This window comes from Notolepis coatsorum (assembly GCF_963971535.1).
Source record: "Notolepis coatsorum genome assembly, chromosome: 4".
Classification (NCBI taxonomy): domain Eukaryota; kingdom Metazoa; phylum Chordata; class Actinopteri; order Aulopiformes; family Paralepididae; genus Notolepis; species Notolepis coatsorum.
Genome location: NC_140168.1, coordinates 62,709,674 through 62,732,062, shown reverse-complemented (window position 1 = coordinate 62,732,062; position 22,389 = coordinate 62,709,674). Strand labels below are relative to the sequence as shown.

General features: G+C 46.1%; 1 protein-coding gene across 1 annotated transcript in view; it reads left to right on the top strand.

Annotated features, from left to right (window-relative positions):
* The first annotated feature begins 1,324 nt into the window (after positions 1-1,324).
* Positions 1,325-22,389, top strand: part of LOC311226538 (ubiquitin-conjugating enzyme E2 E2-like) — a 112,714-nt gene continuing 91,649 nt past the window's right edge. The window contains exons 1-3 of the mRNA XM_084311958.1: positions 1,325-1,457; positions 3,427-3,639; positions 22,342-22,389. Coding sequence (XP_084168084.1) covers positions 3,434-3,639; positions 22,342-22,389 — 254 coding nt within the window. The 5' untranslated portion in view covers positions 1,325-1,457; positions 3,427-3,433. The remainder of the gene's footprint in view (positions 1,458-3,426; positions 3,640-22,341) is intronic.

Genomic DNA, 22,389 nt, shown 5'->3' with positions numbered 1-22,389 from the left:
ATGTAAACAAGACGAAAGTCTTTCTCTGGTCTGCATCCCCTTAACCCTTTCACTGCCACACTACAGAAGGTTAACCCTTTCACTACCACACTACAGACACTATTTGTCGTGTGGCAGTGAAAGGGCTAACCTTCTGTATTGTCGCAGTGAAAGGGTTAACCATTTGGTAGTGTGGTAGTGAAAGGGTTAACCCTTTGTCGTGTGGCAGTGAACGGGTTAACATTCTGTAGTGTGGTAGTGAATGCATTAACCTTCTGTCGTGTGGTAGTGAAAGGGTTAACCTTCTGTAGTGTGGTAGTGAAAGGGTTAACCTTCTTTTTTTAGATCCACTTTTTCTCCTTATCTTCTATTTTTCTCCCTTCCCAATTTCGTGTTTCCAATTCTCCCCTCCCCTGTCTTGAACGTTGCTCGCATATGCCCCCCACAGGTCGGTCGTAGGGAGGATAGAAGCCTTGCATCACGTGTCCCCTCCGGTACACGAGGAGGCAGCCTGTCACATCTTTTCACCTGCCAGCGCGGACTCTCATTGGCGAGGTGTAACATGTGGGAGGCTCACACTACCCCCGCTATTTCCTGTCTCTGCTGTGCAGGCGTCCCCCAACCGACCTGTAGGAGTCGCTGTCCACAACGTCCAGATTACCACCCATCACTTCCAACCGCTGACTCTGCCAATTGAGCCAGTATGAAGGCCGGCCCAAGCCGGAGGCAACGCCGTCAGCCGGATTTGAACCCGGTGTCTCTTGCGTTTGTGACGAGCGCAATGTCCGCTGCGCCACCCAGCCACCCAAAGGGTTAACCTTCTGTAGTGTGGTAGTGACAGGGTTAACCTTCTGTAGTGTGGTAGTGAAAGGGTTAACCTTCTGTATTGTCGTAGTGAAAGGGTTAACCATTTGGTAGTGTGTGGTAGTGAAAGGGTTTTAACCCTTTGTTGTGTGGCAGTGAAAGGGTTAACAATTGTGTGTATTGAGCTGTACTGTATTGTACCCATTGCCATTCTGCAATCTGTTAATACAATGTTCAATCAATCAATCAATCAATCAATCAATCAATCAATCAAGAAGTATCACCCCAAATAATTATAAGCCGGTAAGGTGCCGGTGGGTGGGGGGATTTAATCATTGGCCCGCGACAACGTTCTGAACCGAATAACTTACAGTTGTACGATTTAGACAACAACAGTCCAGATGATAATGCCTTTTATATTACCTTTGTTGGCTTTGTACAATATCAAAGCCGCCGTCCCTGCTTCATCGCACACAGTGTGCGCGCACCCGACAGCAGTGAGAGCGCGCTCAGAGGCGGTCCGGCGTGTCACACATTCTCTCGCAGTCTGAGCTGATAAGCAAAAGGAACAGAGAAGCAGAACGAAGGGGCGCAGTGTATACAGTACGGGATATACTTTGGAGGGTATAGCAGTGCACATTTGTTCAACCGCCGCGCGACAACCAGTTAGGAAGGTGGGTAGGCATTTTTTTCCCGCCCCTGAAATAACCTGCGGTAACTCTACAAATAGCTGGTTTATTATAAGGAATGTCCCAAACATTGAGGGGGTTCATGTCGGGCATTATTTTCGTCTTTTGTGCAGCGGGGACAAATGTGATGTGGTCAACACGAGTTCGTCGATAGGGTATATCTGGCTGCACTAGATGCTGGATACGTGCGATATGTATCTGGTTTACTTGCTTTATGGAGATGTCTTGTAAATGTCTGGCTATTTGGCTCTCCTCCTCCTCGCACATAGAGAGACTGGGGCGTGTGAGAGCTCCGGGCTCTCTGGTTACCTCTGGGGTGCGAAATGTTAGGCCTCCTCAGTCCTCAGATTATTGGTAAATGCAATTTGAAAGCTTCATCACCGCAGTGCATGGTTTAGGATTTTGACAGCTCAACTAAACATCTCCCAAATTTGTTGTTGTGATAAAAAACAAACAAGTCAATGCGCTATATGTGGCCCAACTTTTAAACTGTCCCCGTCCGTCGCCCCTTTTTGTTGTGGATGTTTGCTTCCCAAAGTGCGAAACTGTAACGTTATTAAATACCGTGCTGTTACATTATAGTCGGCCCACATTGTGTGGGAGGTTATTACTTTGTTATTACTAGATCACCCGTGCGTGTGTGTCACTGTCTACTACCCTCTCGCTGAGCACGGCGATTGTATGCAGTCACTGGAGCATGTAAACACATAATGTAATATAGGCTGAATGGAATTATTCTATTAATAATCTCACCAGAAAGGCTACGTCTAAATGATCGATTAGTAACCCTGTCACTGTCACTGCACACAAACAAGTATTTCTGGTGGTATGTGTGTATCTGCCAAATGCCAAATCTACATCATCTGGTCATGTTTATTATAAGAGAAACCTGCCAGCACCTCTCTGGACAGTGGTGTGTTCACTTTATCTCAACATTGTATACAACACACAGTGTATTATGATTAATCTCCCTGTCACCACTCGTTATATTCCGAGAGCGTGCCATGTAGAGGGCTTCACCTTGAGGTTCAGAGTATGATGGGGAAATTGGATTTCCTCGGCGTGACCTTGTATATGTGCTTTTGATTACTGTGACGTGAGGTGTTGTCAGTCAGTCCGCGGGGACATCCAGCGTGGCTGACGATGATGACCTTTAGAGGGATCTGCGCATGAGCGAAGGGGACAGTATTTCATTCGGATGGGGTTGGCCTTTGCTTTTACTTCTGAAGGAATGTTTCTCCATTGAAGAATGACCTCACGCTGACAGAAAAACCCTGCTTTCAACTGGCCTTTTTGTGTGTGTGTGTGTGTGGGGGGGGGGGGGGGGGGGGGGGGGCACTATGCACACGTGCTTGGTGTGTTGGGGTTGGGGGTCAATGGATGATCTTCTTCAAAACTCCCATATTGAAAAACGTCCATCCAATTAACAAAATTAGGAACAAGCCCAACATCTGATGTGTGTGTTTTACTGTTTTTTAACATTTAAAAATGGATAAAATCTAAAGTGAGTGATTTGACTCTATAAACTTAAACAGATAGTTCAGATTGTATGAAACCCTAGTCCTATTGACTATACTTACCAGTGGTGTTGTTGATCGTTAGAGTCCTTTCCCAGCGCAATCCATGCTGCTCCTCATTCTAGCTCCAGCTTGTTAGCCACAAACCAATGCAACAGCAATGGGGTCAAGCTCCTGCATGTACAAGCTGACTGAAAAGACAACAGAAATCCATACAGTGAGTGCACACGAGTAGATTTCAGTTGTCTTCAGTCGGCTCGTACAAACAGGAGCTTGACCCCATTGACTTTGCATCGGCTAACTTCGTGGCTAACTAGCCGGCGCTATAGGACACGGAACAGTGTGGATTGTGCTGTGAGAAGGGACTCCGCCGACCACCAACGTCATCCGCGAGGTTGTGGGTCGTGACCTCTGTGACCCCCTTCTCTGACTGGCAGAGCCAGCATGTCCACCGAGGTGCAGACGAGGCCGGGCGACAGCCCCAACGCCAGCGGGGGGAGCTCGGACGCCGAGCAGAGGGAGGTGCCCCCCCCAGAGCAGCCGGGTCAGGTGGAGCGCGAGCAGCGCGAGCAGACCCTGCTGCAGCCCAAGAAGAAGGAGGCCAAGATCTCCAGCAAGACCGCAGCCAAGCTGTCCACCAGTGCCAAGAGGTAATAATAATAATAATAATAATTCATTACATTTATATAGCGCTTTTCTAGACACTCAAAGCGCTCCCCACAATGTAGGGTGGCAATTGCCTCCTTCACCACCACTGGTAGCACCCAACCTTAGGCTACGTAGGCTCAATGGCTGCCATACACTGGCACCAGGCACACATCACACTACACTACACGATTACTCAGAATTCTATCTTGGAATTCTATAGAGCTATATACTGTTGCTTTCAATGACCAGTGGCCTACTGTGACGTCATCATTAGAATGCCAAGTTCTCAAAATCCTAATCACACCAGTCAGTGTGATCAGACAGTGACACAAGGGTCAACTGTCAGATATAATTTGGGATACCCGAGTATTCCGTCTTAACGATTTGGAACGCGTAAAAAAGCCATATCCTGTTTTACGACAGCCAGGAGAAGCTCAAATCCTTACTAGGAGAAACCCGAATATGGCTGGAACCTGGAACATGCCACTATTAACCCGGGATACTGCGGTATGTTAAACAACATCTGATCCAGTTTATTGTCAGTGGTTTGTGATCGGCATTAGTTCCATTTCCACGGTAATACTTGCAATATTCCGTTTACCCATGCATACAGGCGTGTTGTTAATTGGAGATGTGCAAATGCATAGCTTATCGTGTCTAAGACCATAACCACGAGTGTGCGGAATATTAATACGTAATGTAAATATGCACTCAGGGTTATTTTTTTGGTCGCATCATTGACTAAATGTACGGTCCCAAGGCCAGCGTCCTTCCACCGCGAGCAATACTACGGTGAGATGATGATATTGACTCGTTCACAGAGGCAAATGTCGTCGTTTAGCTGCTCCGTGATGTGGCTGCGGAGGTATTCAAACGCAATGGTCTGTGTAGGATGTTAGAGAAAACACGTGTTTGGTCAAAGAGCCCGTGGCACTCGCACTGTAATTGGTCCTTTTCCCCTCCGGTTCTCTCTCTCTCTCTCTCTCTCTCTCTCTCTCTCTCTCTCTCTCTCTCTCTCTCTCTCTCTCTCTCTCTCTCTCCCTCTCTCTCTCTCTCTCTCTCTCTCTCTCTCTCTCTCTCTCTCTCTCTCTCTCTCTCTCTCTCTCTCTCTCTCTCTCTCTCTCTCAGCTCCATGCACACAGCTTCAGCGGTCAAAATGTGCTACCTCAGGAAATACTGTAGATAAAATTACACAGCACGCAGGCAAGAAATTAGTCCATAAGAGCGGTGATTGTATTACAGGCCCCTTTTTGCAAGAATTACTTTTTTCCTTCCTCCTCCTGTGAGTAGACCATAATAATCGCCCCACCCCCCCCCGCCCCCCATCTCCACCCCATCTGGCATGTGGAGCGGGACTGGGCACAGCAGCCAGGCTTGACAGCTGGAATGAACAAAAGAACCACCTGAAGTTCACTTCTACTTGCACTGCTCTATAGTGGCACGGTGCTGTTCTACTGACACTGGCTTGGTGCATCACTCCTCCCCAACACCACCCCCTCCAGTTCCAAAGGCTTCTTCTCTCTCTCTCTCTCTCTCTCTCTCTCTCTCTCTCTCTCTCTCTCTCTCTCTCTCTCTCTCTCTCTATCTCTCTCCCTCTCTCTCTATCTCCCCCTGTCTATCCCCCCTCTCTCTCTCCCCTGTCTCTCTCTCTCCCTCTCTATTATCTCTCTCTATTATCTCTCTCTCTCCCTGTTTCTGTCTCTCTCTCTCCCTCTGTCCCTCTGGCTGTGGTCTTTCATCACCCACCTATCAGACTCGCTGACTGAACAACAGACACTGTGATCAATGAGAGGAGACAATTTATTTTTATGGCGGCTCTCAGCAAGGTTACGATGGGAGCGAGTGAGTGGTCTCGTCCATATGGACAGAACGAGAGAGGCCTTGCCAAGAAATGAGAGAGAGAAACACAGAAGCATTGAGCCAACTGATTGTAAAATATAGCACCTAGCTGCTGGATTCCAAAGCAAATCATTGGCATAGTTATATAATGAATGAACACGAAAACCTTCTAACTGCCTACATGCTAAACCTTCTAACTGCCTACACGCTAAACCTTCTAACTGCCTACACGCTAAACCTTCTAACTGCCTACACGCTAAACCTTCTAACTGCCTACACGCTAAACCTTCTAATTGCCTACATGCTAAACCTTCTAACTGCCTACACGCTAAACCTTCTAACTGCCTACACGCTAAACCTTCTAACTGCCTACATGCTAAACCTTCTAACAGACTACACGCTAAACCTTCTAACAGACTACACGCTAAACCTTCTAACTGTCTATGCGCTAAACCTTCTAACAGTTGTTACAGACTCTGGGGTGTTATGAGCTGTCACCAGATTGGAATTAACAAAACACACACGGCACAAGGTAGAAGCAAGTTTAACAGCAGTTTTATTGCTGTCTAGGGGAAAAGGAGAGGTTAGTGAAATCGTCAGCCAGTCCGTAATGCAAGAGAATCGTCTTGGTCCGTTAGCGGGGTTCGGTACACAGAGACCGGTTCTCATACGGGTGGGGGCTGATCCGGGAGAAGAGACGTCAGACAAGCAGGGGTCGATACACATGCAGGTTCTCAGACGATCGGGGGTTATAGCGCACAGCAGGGTCCTCCTTCCAAAAGCAGATAAACACAGCATTGGTCACACAGACAATAATCTTCTTCCTCTTCTCACTCTTACTCACGTCCTCTCTTTCCGTACAGGTTTCGCCTCAGCTACTCCCATGATTCTGTATCTCTATTTTCTATGCTGCTTGATTGAGTGGTGATTGCGCTCACCTGTCTCGGGCGTGTCTGGCACAGGTGCGCTTCATCTGCTCTCATGCGCTCTGCTCTGGCGGGAGTCTCTCCGGAACTCCTAATATGGGCATATGCCCCAGTACCTTGGCCGACACATAGCGGCCGTCTTGATCGCCAGGCATTCCTTCTGGACTGTGGAATATTTTTGTTCCCTGGGCAGCAGCTTCTGGCTGATATAAGTGATGGGATGCTCCTCACCTTCTTGTAGTTGAGATAGCACGGCACCCACCCCGGTTTCTGAGGCGTCTACTCTGCACCACTAGTGGTTTAGTGAAGTCTGGAGCCACCAACAAGGGTCGGAGCAGAGGGCCGCCTTTAGCTCCACGAAGGCCTTCTCCGTCTCGGTCGTCCACAGGATCCGGTCTGGCAGCCGGCTCCGGGTCAGGTCCGTTAGCGGCGCTGCTAGGGACGAGAAGTGGGGGACAAATCGGCGGTAGCTAGCGAGCCCTATGAATGTTTGTACCTGTTTCTTGGTTTGGGGGCAGGGCCATGGCGTCGACCTTTCCAACCTGGGGTTTGACATGGCCGCGGCCGATGGTGTACCCTAGGTCAGTGGTTCCCAAAGTCGGGGTCGCGACCCAAAGGTGGGCCGCGAGCAGCCACGGATGGGCCGCGAGATGATTTAAAAAAATTTTTTTTTTTTTTTTTTTTTTTTTTTTTATAATTTTTTTTTTTTTTATTTAAATTTTTTTTGTCAGGCCACTGAACTTAGAAGCAGGCCAGGACAGTGTTTCTAGTTGTATTCTAAAATTCTATTCTATTGTATTCTAAAATGTGACTATATGGTTTTATATTAACTTAATAAATAAACAAAAACGAAAAATCTACTTATTTCAACGAACATTTCAAACTAAATAACAGATTATGCACATAAAACGCTGAAAACAACCGAAGCAACAATAGTATTTTAATGAGGCTATTATTATTATCATTATTATTTTGCAACAAGTTAGCCCTCTCATAAATAGCACATATAAATGAATAACTAACTTGAACTAACTTAATAGGATTGAAGTGATATTTGGCTTAAAAAATCGGTCGCCTGACAAAAAAAAAAAAAAAAAAAGCCAGACGATGTGCATTGGGCCGCGGCTCTCTGACGCCTTATTTTCTGGGCCCCGGCCTGAAAAGTTTGGGAACCCCTGCCCTAGGTAGTCGGCATCTCGGAGGCCTAGGCGACACTTTTTGTGGTTCAAAGCCTGTTGGAGATGGGTCCCCCACTCCTCCCCATGTATGACGATATTGTCCAGATAGGCCGCTGCATATGCATAGTACTGATGGGGCCGCAGGACTCGATCCATGAGTTTCTGGAACGTTGCCGGGGCGCCGTGTAACCCGAATGGTAGTCACACGTAGTGCAAGAGCCCCTCTGGTGTGGCTAACGCTGTCTTCTCCCGAGCTGCTGGGGCTAGGGGTACCTGCCAGTACCCCTTCGTGAGATCCAGCGTTGTAATAAACCGGGCTCGGCCCAGGTGCTCGATCATCTCGTCAACCCTGGGCATAGGATATGCGTCAAATCTGGTTATTTCATTCAGTTTGTGGAAGTCATTGCAGAACCTTGTTGATCCATCTGGTTTCGGTACCAGCATGATGGGGCTTGACCAGCCGATGTGGGACTCCTCAATGACACCCGCATCCAGCATGGCCTTTACCTCTTTTGTGATGGCCTCTCGTCGGGCCACCGGGATCCGGTATGGCCGTAACTTCACCTTCTTTCCAGGTTCTGTAATGATCTGGTGATCTGCCATCGTGGTGTGTCCTGGTTCCGAAGAGAACACGTCCTGGTATCTCTGGACCAGCTCCTTCAGCTCCCGTTTCTGGCCCGGCGTCAGCTGCTCGGGCTGGGCGATAAAACGATAATCAATAATCTATATCGATTGATAATAAAAAAATATATATCAATAAAAACAGTGGACAGACTTGTCTTCCTTGCCTGCAACTTAAAGTAATGGCTTTGCTTGTCCAAATGACAATACTGACTAAATTGAGATTTATTTTTCTCTTGTCCATTTATTTTGTTTGCTTTCTAATTTAAAATACAGTTTGAAACCGTCTGTACACAGTAGGCTATGTGTGCTAGCAGAGCTAGTCTCCAGTCGCGAGTCACGGTGCACATGTGCAGTGGTTTGTCCACCAAAAAAGCACCAAAAGATAGAAAAGATAAGAAACTAGTAGAGCCAGAACTATTCAACTCCCCTGGAGCCACAGCCAGCAGAGAAGCCTGTTTACTTTAGCTTTCAAATCAGCTGCAGCCTGAGAACTGGAGTGTGAGGGGCTGTAACACTAAATATGGCGGCAACGCCAAAGAATTGCTGCAAAATAAATATACATCTGTTTAAAAAAGTTTTTTTTATACTTATCGATAATTATAGATATCGAGTGATATGATATCGTTATCGATATCGATATCGTGATATCATTTTTGGCCATATCGCCCAGCCCTACTGCTCGCCCATCGGCACTGTGGCCGGTTCCGGTTTCACTGTAAAGGGAGGAGGGGAGAGAGAGAAGAACACATCGCGGGCCACCCATTTCTTCAGCAAGTTTACGTGGCATACCTTGGTCTGATGTCTTCTTCCCGGCTGTCGCACTCTATAGTTGACCGCCCACTTTTTCCATGACCTCATAGGGTCCATTCCACTTTGCCAGGAACTTGCACTTGGAGGTGTGGACGAGGACCATCACTCTATCACCGGGGGCGAACTCTCTGGGTTGCGCGCCCCGGTTGTACACCCGTGCTTGTGCTCTTTGGGCGGCTGCCAATGTGTTCCCTAACCATTGGCCAAATAGTAGCCATTCTCTCTCACCTCCTCGACATGTTCCACCATGGTCCGGTGGGGTGACGGCTGGTGTTCCCAGGCCTCCTTGGCGAGGTCCAACATCCCTATGGGGCTTCCGGCCATACAGGAGCTCGAAGGGCGAGAAGCCGGTAGATGCTTGCGGAACCTCCCTAATAGAAAATAATAGAAACGGGAGCAGCTGGTCCCAGTTCCGTCCGTCGGCTACCATCGCCTTCTTTATCATCTGCTTGATGGTTCGATTGAACTGCTCCACCAAGCCGTCTGTCTGGGGATGATACACAGAAGTTCTCAACTGTTTTACCTTCATCAGGTGACACAGGTCCTTCATGATCCGCGACATGAACGGAGTGCCTTGGTCGGTCAAGATCTTATCGGGCAGGCCGACCCGGGAGAACAGCATCATCAGTTCCCGAGCAATTCCCTTCGTGGCCATCGTCCACAGGGGGATTGCTTCTGGGTACCTGGTGGCATAGTCAAGGATGTCGAGGATATACTGATGTCCCCGTCCACTCTTTGGTAGGGGTCTCACCAGGTCCATTGCGATCCTACTGAAAGGCACAGAGATAATGGGGAGGGGGATTAACGGGCTCCTCATGTGAGGTCTTGGCGCCACCTGCTGGCACTCGGGGCAACTACGGCACTAGTCTTCTACCGCTTTCTTGATGCCCGGCCGGTAGAACCTTGCCTTTATCCTCTCCAGTGTTTTCTCGACTCCCAGGTGCGCTCCTAGCAGATGGGAGTGGGCCAACTGTAGGACAGAGGAGACGAAAGGGCGAGGCACCAAGTATGGTCTTGTCAATATTCCAATGTACAGTGTCCCCCACCCACCCCTCCTACCCAACCTCCCCCCACCCACCCAACCACCTCCAATGTACAGTCCCCCCCACCCCCCCACCTACCCAACCTCCTCCAATGTACAGTTTCTACGTCAAATGTATATACTCTCTTTTCTGGACTCTTTTCGTATCACAAACAGTACTGTATTTGCAAATCTGGTATGTCATAAATGTATAGATGTAGCAGTACTGTCTATCTGTATGTCATGTATGTCATATATGTTATGATGAATTGAAAATGGGGGACCCTGATGTAAACAAGATGAAAGTCTTTCTCTGGTCTGCATCCCCTTAACAATTGTATGTATTGAGCTGTACTGTACTGTACCCATTCTGCAATCTGTTAATAAAGTTTTCAATCAATCAATCAATCAAACCAACAACAGTTTTACCCTGACGCCGGCCTTCATGACCACTTGATACAATAGTTTGTTCTTAATTGCAAAGTGTGGGAACATGACTTGTCTTACCCCGTTTATGGGCTGGCCTTCCACCATGGTCACCTGTATTCACTGACATATTTAACCTGTCCTTAGAACAGGCTGTCATCCCCACCTGCCTGAAGAAGTCCACTATTATCCCTGTACCCAAAAAATCCAAGCCTGCTTGCCTCAACGACTACCGCCCTGTAGCTCTCACCTCCATAGCCATGAAGTGCTTTGAGAAGCTAGTAAAGGGCTACATCTGCTCCTCCCTCCCCATCAACATGGACCCCCTGCAATTTGCATACCGCCCCAACAGGTCCACGGAGGACGCCATATCCCATGTGCTGCACACAGCAGCATCACACCTGGACAAGAGGCAGGGGAACTATGTGAGAATGCTATTCATCGACTACAGCTCGGCATTCAATACCATAGTCCCCTCCATACTCATAGCCAAGCTCAGGGACCTGGGCTTGGGCTATGACCTCTGCCAGTGGGTCTTGGACTTCCTGACTGGCAGACCCCAGGTGGTGAGAGCAGGCAACTGCACCTCCTCATCCATCACCCTCAACATAGGGGCCCCCCAGGGCTGTGTTCTGAGTCCCCTCCTCTACTCCCTGTACACACACGACTGTGTGGCTCAGCGGAGTAGCAATACAATCGTCAAATTTGCTGACGACACAGTGGTGGTGGGCCTGATCTCTGCCAACGACGAGAGGGCCTACCTGGAAGAGGTCAAGGTCCTGGCGGGATGGTGCCAGGAAAACAGCCTCTCCCTGAACGTCAGCAAAACAAAGGAGATGATTGTGGACTTCAGGAGGTCGGGGGTCAAGGACTACAGCCCCCTCAGCATCGACGGGGCACCGGTTGAGAGAGTCAACAGCTTCAAGTACCTCGGAGCCCACATATCCGAGGACTTGAAATGGACCATACACATTAACAGTGTGGTGAAGAAGGCACGACAACGCCTCTACTTCCTCAGGCGCCTAAGGAAGTTCCAAGTCAGCCAGAAGATCCTTAAGAACTTCTACTCATGTACAATAGAGAGCATCTTGACCGGCAACATCACCTCCTGGTTTGGGAATAGCACTGCAAAAGACCAAAGCAGACTACAAAGAGTGACACGTTCAGCCGAACGCACAATTGGAGGGGGGCTCCCCACTCTCCAGAACATTTACAACAAGCGTTGCAAGGGGAAGGCTAAGAGAATTATTAAGGACTCGAGCCACCCGAACAACTGCCTCTTTGAACTGCTGCCGTCAGGCAAGCGACACAGGAGTCTCAAGGCGAGCACAGAAAGACTCAGAAGTAGCTTCTATCCCCAGGCCATCAGGCTGCTAAACGAACAATGAATGAACACTACACAACAACAACCACCAAACACACATAGCACACACATCCACACGCACACACTCACTTTAAACAAACACACTGTAGCACCCACTACACACACTTTATAGCACACACCCACTTTAAACAAACACACTGTAGCACCCACTCCCCACACTTTATATTTATGGATGAAGGATTGCACTACAACTCGTACACCTTACTGTAAATTGTACCTAAAATTGTACCTCATCCCATTTCTGCTTTGCACTAGATAGTACTGTACATTAGTACACTGCATAGTATTGTGTATTGTATATTATATGGTAACTCAGAACATTGTACATATGTCTATACCGAACAACTGTGACCTCATTCTTCTTCTAAATTCATGCTATATTATGTTATTATGTTATTTGATACTATCTTGTCTAGCACAGTCTCTGGAGCGTAACAGTAAGAAGCATTTTGTATGAAAGTATTCTGTACTTCTGTATGACAACTATTAAAGAACTTGAGAACTTGAACTTGTTGTAGGGCGCTGGTGAGGTTCACGTCTTCGAGTTGGGCGCTCCCGTACCGACCAGCCAAGGCCAGTGGCATGGGCAGGTCTTCCTCATCTAAGTTGAGGGGGAATAGATCTCCCAGGGCCGGATCGTCGTCCTCCTCATTCGGTGGGGTCACGGCGCCTTCATTCCTCGCCGCCCCTGGTCCAGCTTCTTCTTCGGCTTCTGCTCCCGCTTCGCTGGACTCTCCCTTGGAGAGTGGGTCGGTGGAGGCCTCTGGGTCGACGTCTTGGAACCCACAGAGGTGTCGGTGCACGTGCCGCTGTTTGGGTGGTGTCGGGGTGGGGGTTCCCCGGGTTGGCTCCTCTGGCCGGGTGGGCTCTCGGCAGGGCTTCCCCTCTGCTCTCAGAGATCGACCACTCCGGAGCACTCATTGAGCTGCCTGGTATCCCTCAATGACCTCCACCAGCTCTTCAGCATTTTTCGGGTTCCGCTGACAGGCCAACTCTTTTGGTCGCAATGGGAGGGCTCGGATATAGCGGTCCATGAACACCCTCTCTACTGCAGTTAACCTCTTAAGCCAGACGGGACCGGTACCGGTCCCAAAATCATGTCATAAATCAATCTCTCCAGACTGTTTGACAAAAGTATCGTTTTTCCCCCAAAACGTATTCAAGTATAAACATCATATAACCATGTCACAACAGCATTTATAATGTATATTATCATCAATACGTTAGTTTAACAATAGGTTAAAGTGTCGGGTTTATTTCGCGAGAGGCGACCATTTTGGAAATTTTGAACCATGGGAATTGTAGTTTCTTTTGTGGCCATTTTGTAGAGGACCGCGCTAGCTCTGGATCAGCGTTGGAATCTTTCAGAACTACACTTCCTGAAAGCCTCTATGGGGTTTCAAGCTACTTCTGTATGCATTTTTTAAATATTATTCGGGTTAATAAACCACAAAATGTAACGTTATTGACATATATTTAAGCACAGTTCGTTTCTCTTCCCTATTTTAGCATGCAGCAACAATTGGATTCGAAATTAGTTTCAAAACGGTTGCACCCTGATCAAAATTAAAAAGCACAGTAGATTACAGTAGATTTCATTATCTGTTCTTATGCACGCCTGGTGATACTAAATCCAAATTGAACTCGGCCATTTGAAAGATAATATATGTACCAATGTGCGAATTGGCTATAATAAGGTAATTTATAAGCCTGCTATTCTATAATAATATTTCAAATTGCATTGGTCCGGATGGGAGAATTCAGTAATGTATCTACAGAACCTTCTGTTTAATCATCTTCCCTTTATTCATTTCCTTCGATTTCTTTGTACACACGATCTCAAGAAGGTACTGAACGAGATCAGTGGCAGTTCTTCATGTCTGGGCATTTTTAGCATGGTGTTATTCACTGTCAAATATGCAAAGAAAAATCATAATTCATATTCTCCTTTGTTTCATCACAATTTAAGCAAGCCTAGTAATAGACACAATATTTCGGACACTGAGAATACATTCACTGAGGTCCATAGAAGTTGAGCAATATTCCATTTACTTAGGTATGTATTTTAAGCGGATTTTCTGAAATTAGGCTCCGGGCTTAAGAGGTTAAGGCATCGGGCTCCGCCATCAGCCAGTTATTCGTGATCCTGGTGAGGTCATACATTTGGGCCCTGGGCGATACGGTGGGATCATAACCCCAGTCATGGTACCGCTGGGCTCTGGTTACCAGGGAATAACCAAGTCTATGGAGAATTTCACCTTTAAGCATGGTACGTCACCGTTCTCCCCTCTGACATATCCTGGTATGCAGACTGTGCCACACCTGTCAGAAATGGTGCTACAAACTCCGCCCAGTGATCTTCGGGCCATCTCTCGCGTTGCGCTGTGTTCAAACGTGCGTAGGAAGGTTTCTACGTCATCTGTGGCCGTTTGTTTCACCAGGAAGCTCACTGGATATGCGAGGGGTGTTTGATTCCCTTCTTCTCACTCTGTGAGAATTACAGAGTGGTCCCTCGTAATTCCTCCCACAGCTCTTTCATCTGTTTGAACTCCGCTGTCATACACTGCTCCAGGTTATACTGTTGCTGCTGTATACTCTGGGTATGGCGCTGCTCCTGCTGTTGGGCATTCGCTGCCAGTAGCTGGTTGTTACTCACCAGCTGGGCTAGGAGCGCTTCTATTCCACTGGGGGTTGTCATAGTTCCGTTGCTTTGGGTGACCAGGGCTTGGTCCCTGAATCTACCGGCTATTTGCTTGTGTATTTGATTAATTCCAATCAGAATGTGCTGCCCGCATTCTCCACCATATGTGACAGACTCTGGGGTGTTATGAGCTGTCACCAGATTGGAATTAACTAAACACATATGGCACAAGGTAGAAGCAAGTTTAACAGCAGTTTTATTGCTGTTTAGGGGAAAAGGAGGTTAGTGAAATCGTCAGCCAGTCCGTAATGCAAGAGAATCGTCTTGGTCCGTTAGCGGGGTTCGGTACACAGAGAGCGGTTCTCATACGGGCGGGGGTTGATCCGGGAGAAGAGATGTCAGGCAAGCAGGGGTCGATACACATGCGGGTTCTCAGACGGTCTGGTGTTATAGCACACAGCAGGGTCCTCCTTCCAAAAGCAGATAAACACAGCATTGGTCACACAGACAATAATCTTCTTCCTCTTGATTAAAAACCTTTATTTATCCCTGAGGGGAGATTCAGATGTCCATCACAGCATAACAGCCATTTAAAAACAGTTAATAGAAACAGTTAATACATAACATACACTTATTTAGTACGTATTAAAAACAGAATTGGACAAATACATAGGGCTAAAATAGAGCTAAAAGTGGTGAATGGAAGAAAAGAAAAAGAAACAAGTCCAATCATGATGTTAATTAATTAATTAGTTACAGTCCACAACCCAGCTCCTCCAGTCCATGGCAGTTAGCCCGTCCTGGCCCTGCCTGGTTGTGGAGCCTGATTGCCACCGGCACAAAGGACTACTTCTCACTCTTACTCACGTCCTCTCTTTCCGTACAGGTTTTGCCTCAGCTATTCCCATGATTCTGTATATCTGTCTCCATTTTCTATGCTGCTTGATTGAGTGGTGATTGCGCTCACCTGTCTCAGGCGCATCTGGCACAGGCGCGCTTCATCTGCGCTGATGCGCTCTGCTCTGGCGGGAGTCTCTCCGGAACTCCTAATATGGGCATATGCCCCAGTACCTTGGCCGACACATAGCGGCCGTCTATTACCACGCCAGCCGGTCTGCCACACTGTCTACACTAGGGCTGTCACGGTAACCGCATCACCGCAATCCAAGGCACCAAGGTGTCAAGGCACCCGCGGATGTAGAACAGACAACCGCGGCAACCGTGGGGGGGGGGAAAGGGGCGTGATCATTTTTAACTCGGTTCATTTAATGACGAGGAGGCGTCCTTTTTCCAGTAGCATGAGCTAACTTCACGTTTCCATACAGTTTAGAACTCACAGATGAAATCAGGATTTATTTTCATATCCCGGACTCGAGCTCCCAATGTATACCTTTTCCTGTATTAATCTGAACCGTAGTAGAGTACAGGGGAGCGTTCTCCCTCCCGGGCCGAAGTGCCGGTTATATAACTTGCTCAATGTTATTGACTAACGTTACACGCAAATCAAGTGCTGCCTCTCTCTACCGACCCCGCTACACTCTGACTAACGTTTCCCTAACCCCTACGCTCACTTCTTTAACGTTATCATAGCTATCTGTAATATCAACTGGATAACGTTAGCTTTGTTTGTAAATGTTAGCGTTCGCTATCTATGACGTTAGCTATTAGGCTAGCTATCTATGATGTTAGCTATTAGGCTAGCTATCTATAACGTTAGTTATTGGCTAGTTTCCCCCAATGATTGATGACACAAGTTGTGATATTTAACTAGCTATGTATGTGCATTCAAATTCACTAACGTTAAAATAGTGTTATAATAACGTTAAATGTTCGCTCAAATAACGTTAGTTTTAAGTTGGAGAAGGGATGTGTGACTGCTTGCTGCTTGCGTAGACCTACAGTATATATCCCACAACGCATCACTCTTGCGTTGTGGGATTAATGAAAGACCCTCACCACCCCAACAACAGCCTGTTCAAGCTGCTGCGCCAGGCAAACGCCTGTGCACACCAGCAACTAGGACAGAGAGACTTCGGCTCAGCTTCTTCCCCCAGGCCATCAGAGTCTTGAACACTGAACTCTCCACACACAAGCACACATGAGCACACACACAACACACACACTGTATACGCTCACACACTAACAGTTAAGGATGCCCCGATTGATCGGCCACCGATCGTTATCGGCTGATTATCAGTATAAATATGCGATCTGTGAATTCCGATAATGAGTCATATTCGCCGATCGCGGAAACCGATCAAGCGAAGATCTCACTCGCTGTCTGTCTCAGACACACACGACCTGCAAACTGCCGCTGCTCCCTTGCCCCGCCCACACCCGTGTACAGTTTGTAAACACTGAGGACTGAGAGGCGGCTCCTCTGCTCGAGTCTATAGTGCATTCGACCTGAGCTAACGTTAGCTACCTAGCTATCGTTACTGTTTAAACAAAATTACCCAGTCAACTATTCACGTTTAGTAGGCATTGTCTAACGGTATTTAGCCGGCTAGCTACTGATAGCTCCTGATATCAACAAATGATCCAGCAAGTCTAGTAGTCCATGTTGATACCTCCGTTAGCTTGCGTTAGCTGACGTTAGTTCTCTGTTCAAAACGAAATGTCCCATTGAACTAAAAAGTTCTGTCTTAACGTCATCTAGCCGGCTAGCAGTAGCTACAGATAGCTCTTGATATCAATGTCTTATAACATTGATTCAATGCGTATTCGAGCTGAGGGCTTGCTGAATGTGAAATGACCAAAGCACAGTAACGTTACCAATAGGGTCCCGCTGCAGCGCAGGAGAATCCTTTTTGGAGCTGGAGGCTACTAGAGTACACACAGACAGTGGAGCTGTTTGCAGATAGCGAGCATTTTGACTTGTTGCGTGGTGGCGATGTCTCGCAGATAATACAAGTACAAGTCTAATTATATAATATATATATTTTTTATATAAAAAAAAAAGTTTTATATAAAATAATTTTTAATTTCTTTTTAATCAAAAACAATCGGTATAGGATCGGTATCGGCCGATATGGCTCACGACGATCGGTGATCGGTATCGGTGGCAAAAAACTTGATCGGGGCATCCCTACTAACAGTCACTTTAGCACGAACACACACACACATGCTGCACACGCTCACACTCAACGGTCACTTTACACAATGAAAAGGTCACTTTAAAAAATAAAAAAGAACGGGAGTGGTTCTTGTATAGTAAATAGATGGATATTGCAAGATAGCATAAGGATATATAGTATAACTAGATTGTATAGTATAGCATTGTATAGTAGTGTACAGAAGACCCAGTGCCTCATCCGTAGCTAACATTGTATTTTCGCAGGACCTGGCTTAGCATGTCTTTTACCATGCTTTTGTAAACTTTATGTACATTATACCTGTTATGTCTTATTCTTATTACTTGTATTATTGCACAAATGTCTTATTCTTATTCCTTTTTTATTACTTGTATTATTGCACAATCGGTGCGGGCATGACCTCCCGCATTTCACTGTATGATTGTATGCCGTGACAAATAAAACTCTTGACTTGACTTGACTTGACTCTTAACACATTGACCGCCAGCAGCAGGGGGCGCTGATCCCCTTTCATCGTCAGGTCTTTATTCAATGGATATAGTTTTAGACTGCAACATTTGCAAGTGCTTAAAATATATCTTATATTATATCTATGGGTCTAATAACGCCGTCGACTGTCAGTGAGTTGCTTCCAGTCAACATGCCCGAAACAGATTGTTTTTTCATCCGTACATTTCCGTTTTATACCGTTTTGAATCGAGTATGGTTTGGGTGCTTTTGAGTAATTCCAGGAAAAAGACGAGAAAAAGGCATTTTACTGTAATCCAGTCATCCAGTTGTAATTTTTCGGCTGATTATCTAATCATCCTGAAATCAACGCTAGATTATCATTATTATATCTTGTCGTGCATACATGAAATGACCGTCGTAGCGGGGCGCTCGCCCCCCCACCGCAGTCAACGGTACACAGCACAACACGGTCCACACAGATAGCTGTGATCGCGGTAGAAATAAATATCGGATCAACGATTAAATTTATATATAGTGTTCTTACCTTGTATCTGATGTAATGCAAAAGAAATAATCCAATTATCTGATCGCCATTCCAAATACTGCTCGTGGAGGTCCGTACCACACTACCGACCGTGTTACTGTTCGATGCCATCGTTGTATAGAACTGGCTCGCCTGAGCCCGGCTCAGATCGGCTCCTAAAACACACCATCCCATTTCCAATTAGATGCAATAGCTCCGCATGGCAGTAGAGGGCGGTGTTGAGAGCTCAGACAGGGTCTGAAGGGTATACCAGAGGCTGCAGCTATGAATTATGAATAGATAACTGTCTACACGCTAAACCTTCTAACTGTCTACACACGCTAAACCTTCTAACTGCCTACACGCTAAACATTCAAACTGTCTACACGCTAAACCGTCTAACTGCCTACACGCTAAACATTCAAACTGCCTACACGCTAAACCTTCTAACTGCCTACACGCTAAACCTTCTAACTGTCTACACGCTAAACCTTCTAACTGCCTACACGCTAAACATTCAAACTGCCTACAAACTAAACCGTCTAACTGCCTACACGCTAAACATTCAAACTGCCTACACGCTAAACCTTCTAACTGCCTACACGCTAAATTGTCTAACTGTCTACACGCTAAACCTTCTAACTGTCTACAATCTACATGCTAAACCTTCTAACTGCCTATGTAACGGATATGCACCGCGATAGTGTGACTACGGTGCATGGAAGTAAAACTCACTCCCCAGAGGCATTCAAGCTCAGCGCTTAGAGAGGAATTCCTCTCTTGGCGCAGCGGTTTGTGTTGCTTCCCCCCGTGCGGACGCCCGGGGCTCGACTCCCACTCAAGGCGCGGTCGAAGTTTCGTGGCAGGTACTAGGTTGTACCTGTTACACCTACACGCTAAACCTTCTAACTGTCTACATGCTAAACCTTCTAACTGTCTACATGCTAAACCTTCTAACTGTCTACACACTAAATCTTCTAGCTGTCAGTGTCTACACACTAAACCTTCTAACTGTCTACACACTAAACTTTCTAATTAGCTCCTTCTAATTGTATACACGCTAATCCTTCTAATTGTTTACATTCTAAACCTTCTAACTGTCTACACGCTAAACCTTCTAATTGTCTACGCACTAAACCTTCTAACTGTCTACATGCTAAACCTTCTAACAGTCTAAACCGTCATTCTAACCATCATTGAAAATAATAATTTGTTCTTAATTGACTTGCCATCTTAAATAAAGGTTAAATAAAATTTAAATAAAAAGTCTACATGCTAAAGCTTCTAACTGTCTACATGCAAAATCTTCTTACTGTATACACGCTAAATCTTCTAACTGTCTACACGCTAAACCTTCTAACTGTCTATAGTCCAGGGATGTCTAAACTGGTCCTGGACTATTGGAGAGGGAATAATAATAACAATAATTACTTGCATTTATATAGAGCTTTTCTAGACACTCAAAGCGCTTTACAATGTAGGGTGGAAATTGCCTCCTTCACCACCACTGGTAGCACACCAACCTTGGGCTACGCAGGCTCAAAGGCTACCATACAATGGCACCCGGCACACATCACACTACACAATGGCTGAACAGCTTAGGAGACAGGGATTAATATCAATCAATTAAGGGGAAGGGATGATTAGGTGGCCTTGATGTCAGAGACCTGATTGGAAATTTGACCAGGAACGTCGGGGAGCCCCCTACGATGAATTCAGTCAGGACCTCGGTTTAGCGTCTCATCCGAAGGACGGCACTTGCAGCTGTACGGTGTCCCTATCACTGTAACAGGGGCATTGTTACTGATTAGTCCAGAGGACAGAGTGCCGCCTGCTGGACAACAACACCACTTTCCGACAGCAGCCTTGACCGGGGCTCGAACCGGTGATCTTCCGATCATGAGTCCGGAGCTCTACTCATGTAGCCACGCTGCCGGAATTCTGGAAGAATACATACGCACACAAAACATCTCTCACGTCGGCTTTCACTGGTCTCTGGCTTTTTAGAGTAGGTATGTAAATACTTTCATTAAAATAATGATGAATTTGCAAGATAATAATATCTATTAGGTTTCAGTTAGTTATTCACCCAAAAGAGTTTGTCAGATTAGCAATTCTAGGTTAAATTGGTCCTGAACTGGAAGAACTAAATGGAACACCCACACACGCACACACGCACGCACGCAATACACACAACATATCTCTCACCTCAGCATCTCTCTCTCTCTACTCCAGCTTTCACTTGTCTTGCACAAAACCAATCATTCACACGTTTTTTTTTATTTCAGAGTGGGTATGATGAATTAGCAATAATTCACTTGATAAAGTGATATTGGATGCAACAAAATAATACCATGCCCTGAGTCGAGTGAAAACGGATGATTGACAAGCTTTTAAAAGCAGAAGTAAATAAAAACATAATGTAAAACTGAAGGTTAAATACTGGGTCCTCCTCCATTGCCCCCCGAAAGCAGGTTTAGGCTATTCACTAAAAACACGATGCAGGGGCAGATAGCACTCTGTGCGTTTGCTTGAAAAGTTGAGACATTTGTATTGCAGCGCGTGGGCCAGTTGAATTGCGGCCAATCGCGGACAGGCAGCTTGCCAAAATTAATTGAGCAAATTCAGTCTGGGGGCCTTGAGTTTGACACATGTGGTCTGACACACACGCTAAACCTTTCAACTGTATACACGCTAAACCTTTCAACTGTACACACGCTAAACCTTTCAACTGTACACACGCTAAACCTTTTTCTATGTGCTCTGTGTGGAAATGCTGCTAGCAGGGATGGAGGGGAGAGGGGGAGAGAGAGAGAGAGAGAGAATTCGGATGAGGGGGTTATTGGAGGGGGGGATACCACAATCGACAACAAAATTAATACGCCCCGATATCAGATATGATTCTGATATATATTATCCGACACGGCCTTTTGACATCAATATCAATTTACACACATATGGCAAATATTCAGCCGTGCATCCCATATGTTGATCTTGCGTGACAGGACTTATTCCTGTATTCCATCACAGTGCTCGGGAGCTCATTAGAAAGTCAATGAGGTATTCAGTGTGTACACTTACAGATTGATTTTACAGGCACAATTTATATAACTGTCTGCCCTCTGTGTGTTTGTGTGCGTTTGTGTGTGTGTATGCATGTGTGTGTGCGTGTATTAGGGTTGTCTCCTCACAGTCGACCAACACTTTGTCTATTAGTCCTTTAGTCGATTTAAAGCTAAGCACATCTCTGGTAAACACCAGATTAAAATTATAAACACATCTGGTAAGCACTAGATTAAAATTATAAACACATCTGGTAAGCACTAGATTTAAAATGATAAGCAGATCTTTGTTAAGCACTAGATTTAAAATGATAAGCAGATCGTTGTTAAGCATTAGATTTAAAATGATAAGCAGATCTTTGTTAAGCACTAGATTTCAAATGATAAGCAGATCTTTGTTAAGCACTAGATTTCAAATGATAAGCACATCTATGTTAAGCACTAGATACAAATGATAATCACATTTCTGGTAAACACTAGATTAAAAAGGATAGACACATCTCTGGCAATAACTAGATTTAAAGAGGTCGGAAAACACAATTTTACAGATTTGTTAATAAATTGTATGTATGTGTGTGTGTGTTTGTGTTAATAACACAGTGTTTATGTGTGTGTGTGTGTGTGTGTGTGTGTGTTAATAACAATGTGTGTGTGTGTTAATAACAGTGTTTGTGTATGTATGTGTGTGTGCTTGTGTTTATAACAGCTCTATGTCTCATTTTCAGGATCCAGAAGGAGCTGGCAGAGATAACCTTGGACCCTCCTCCAAACTG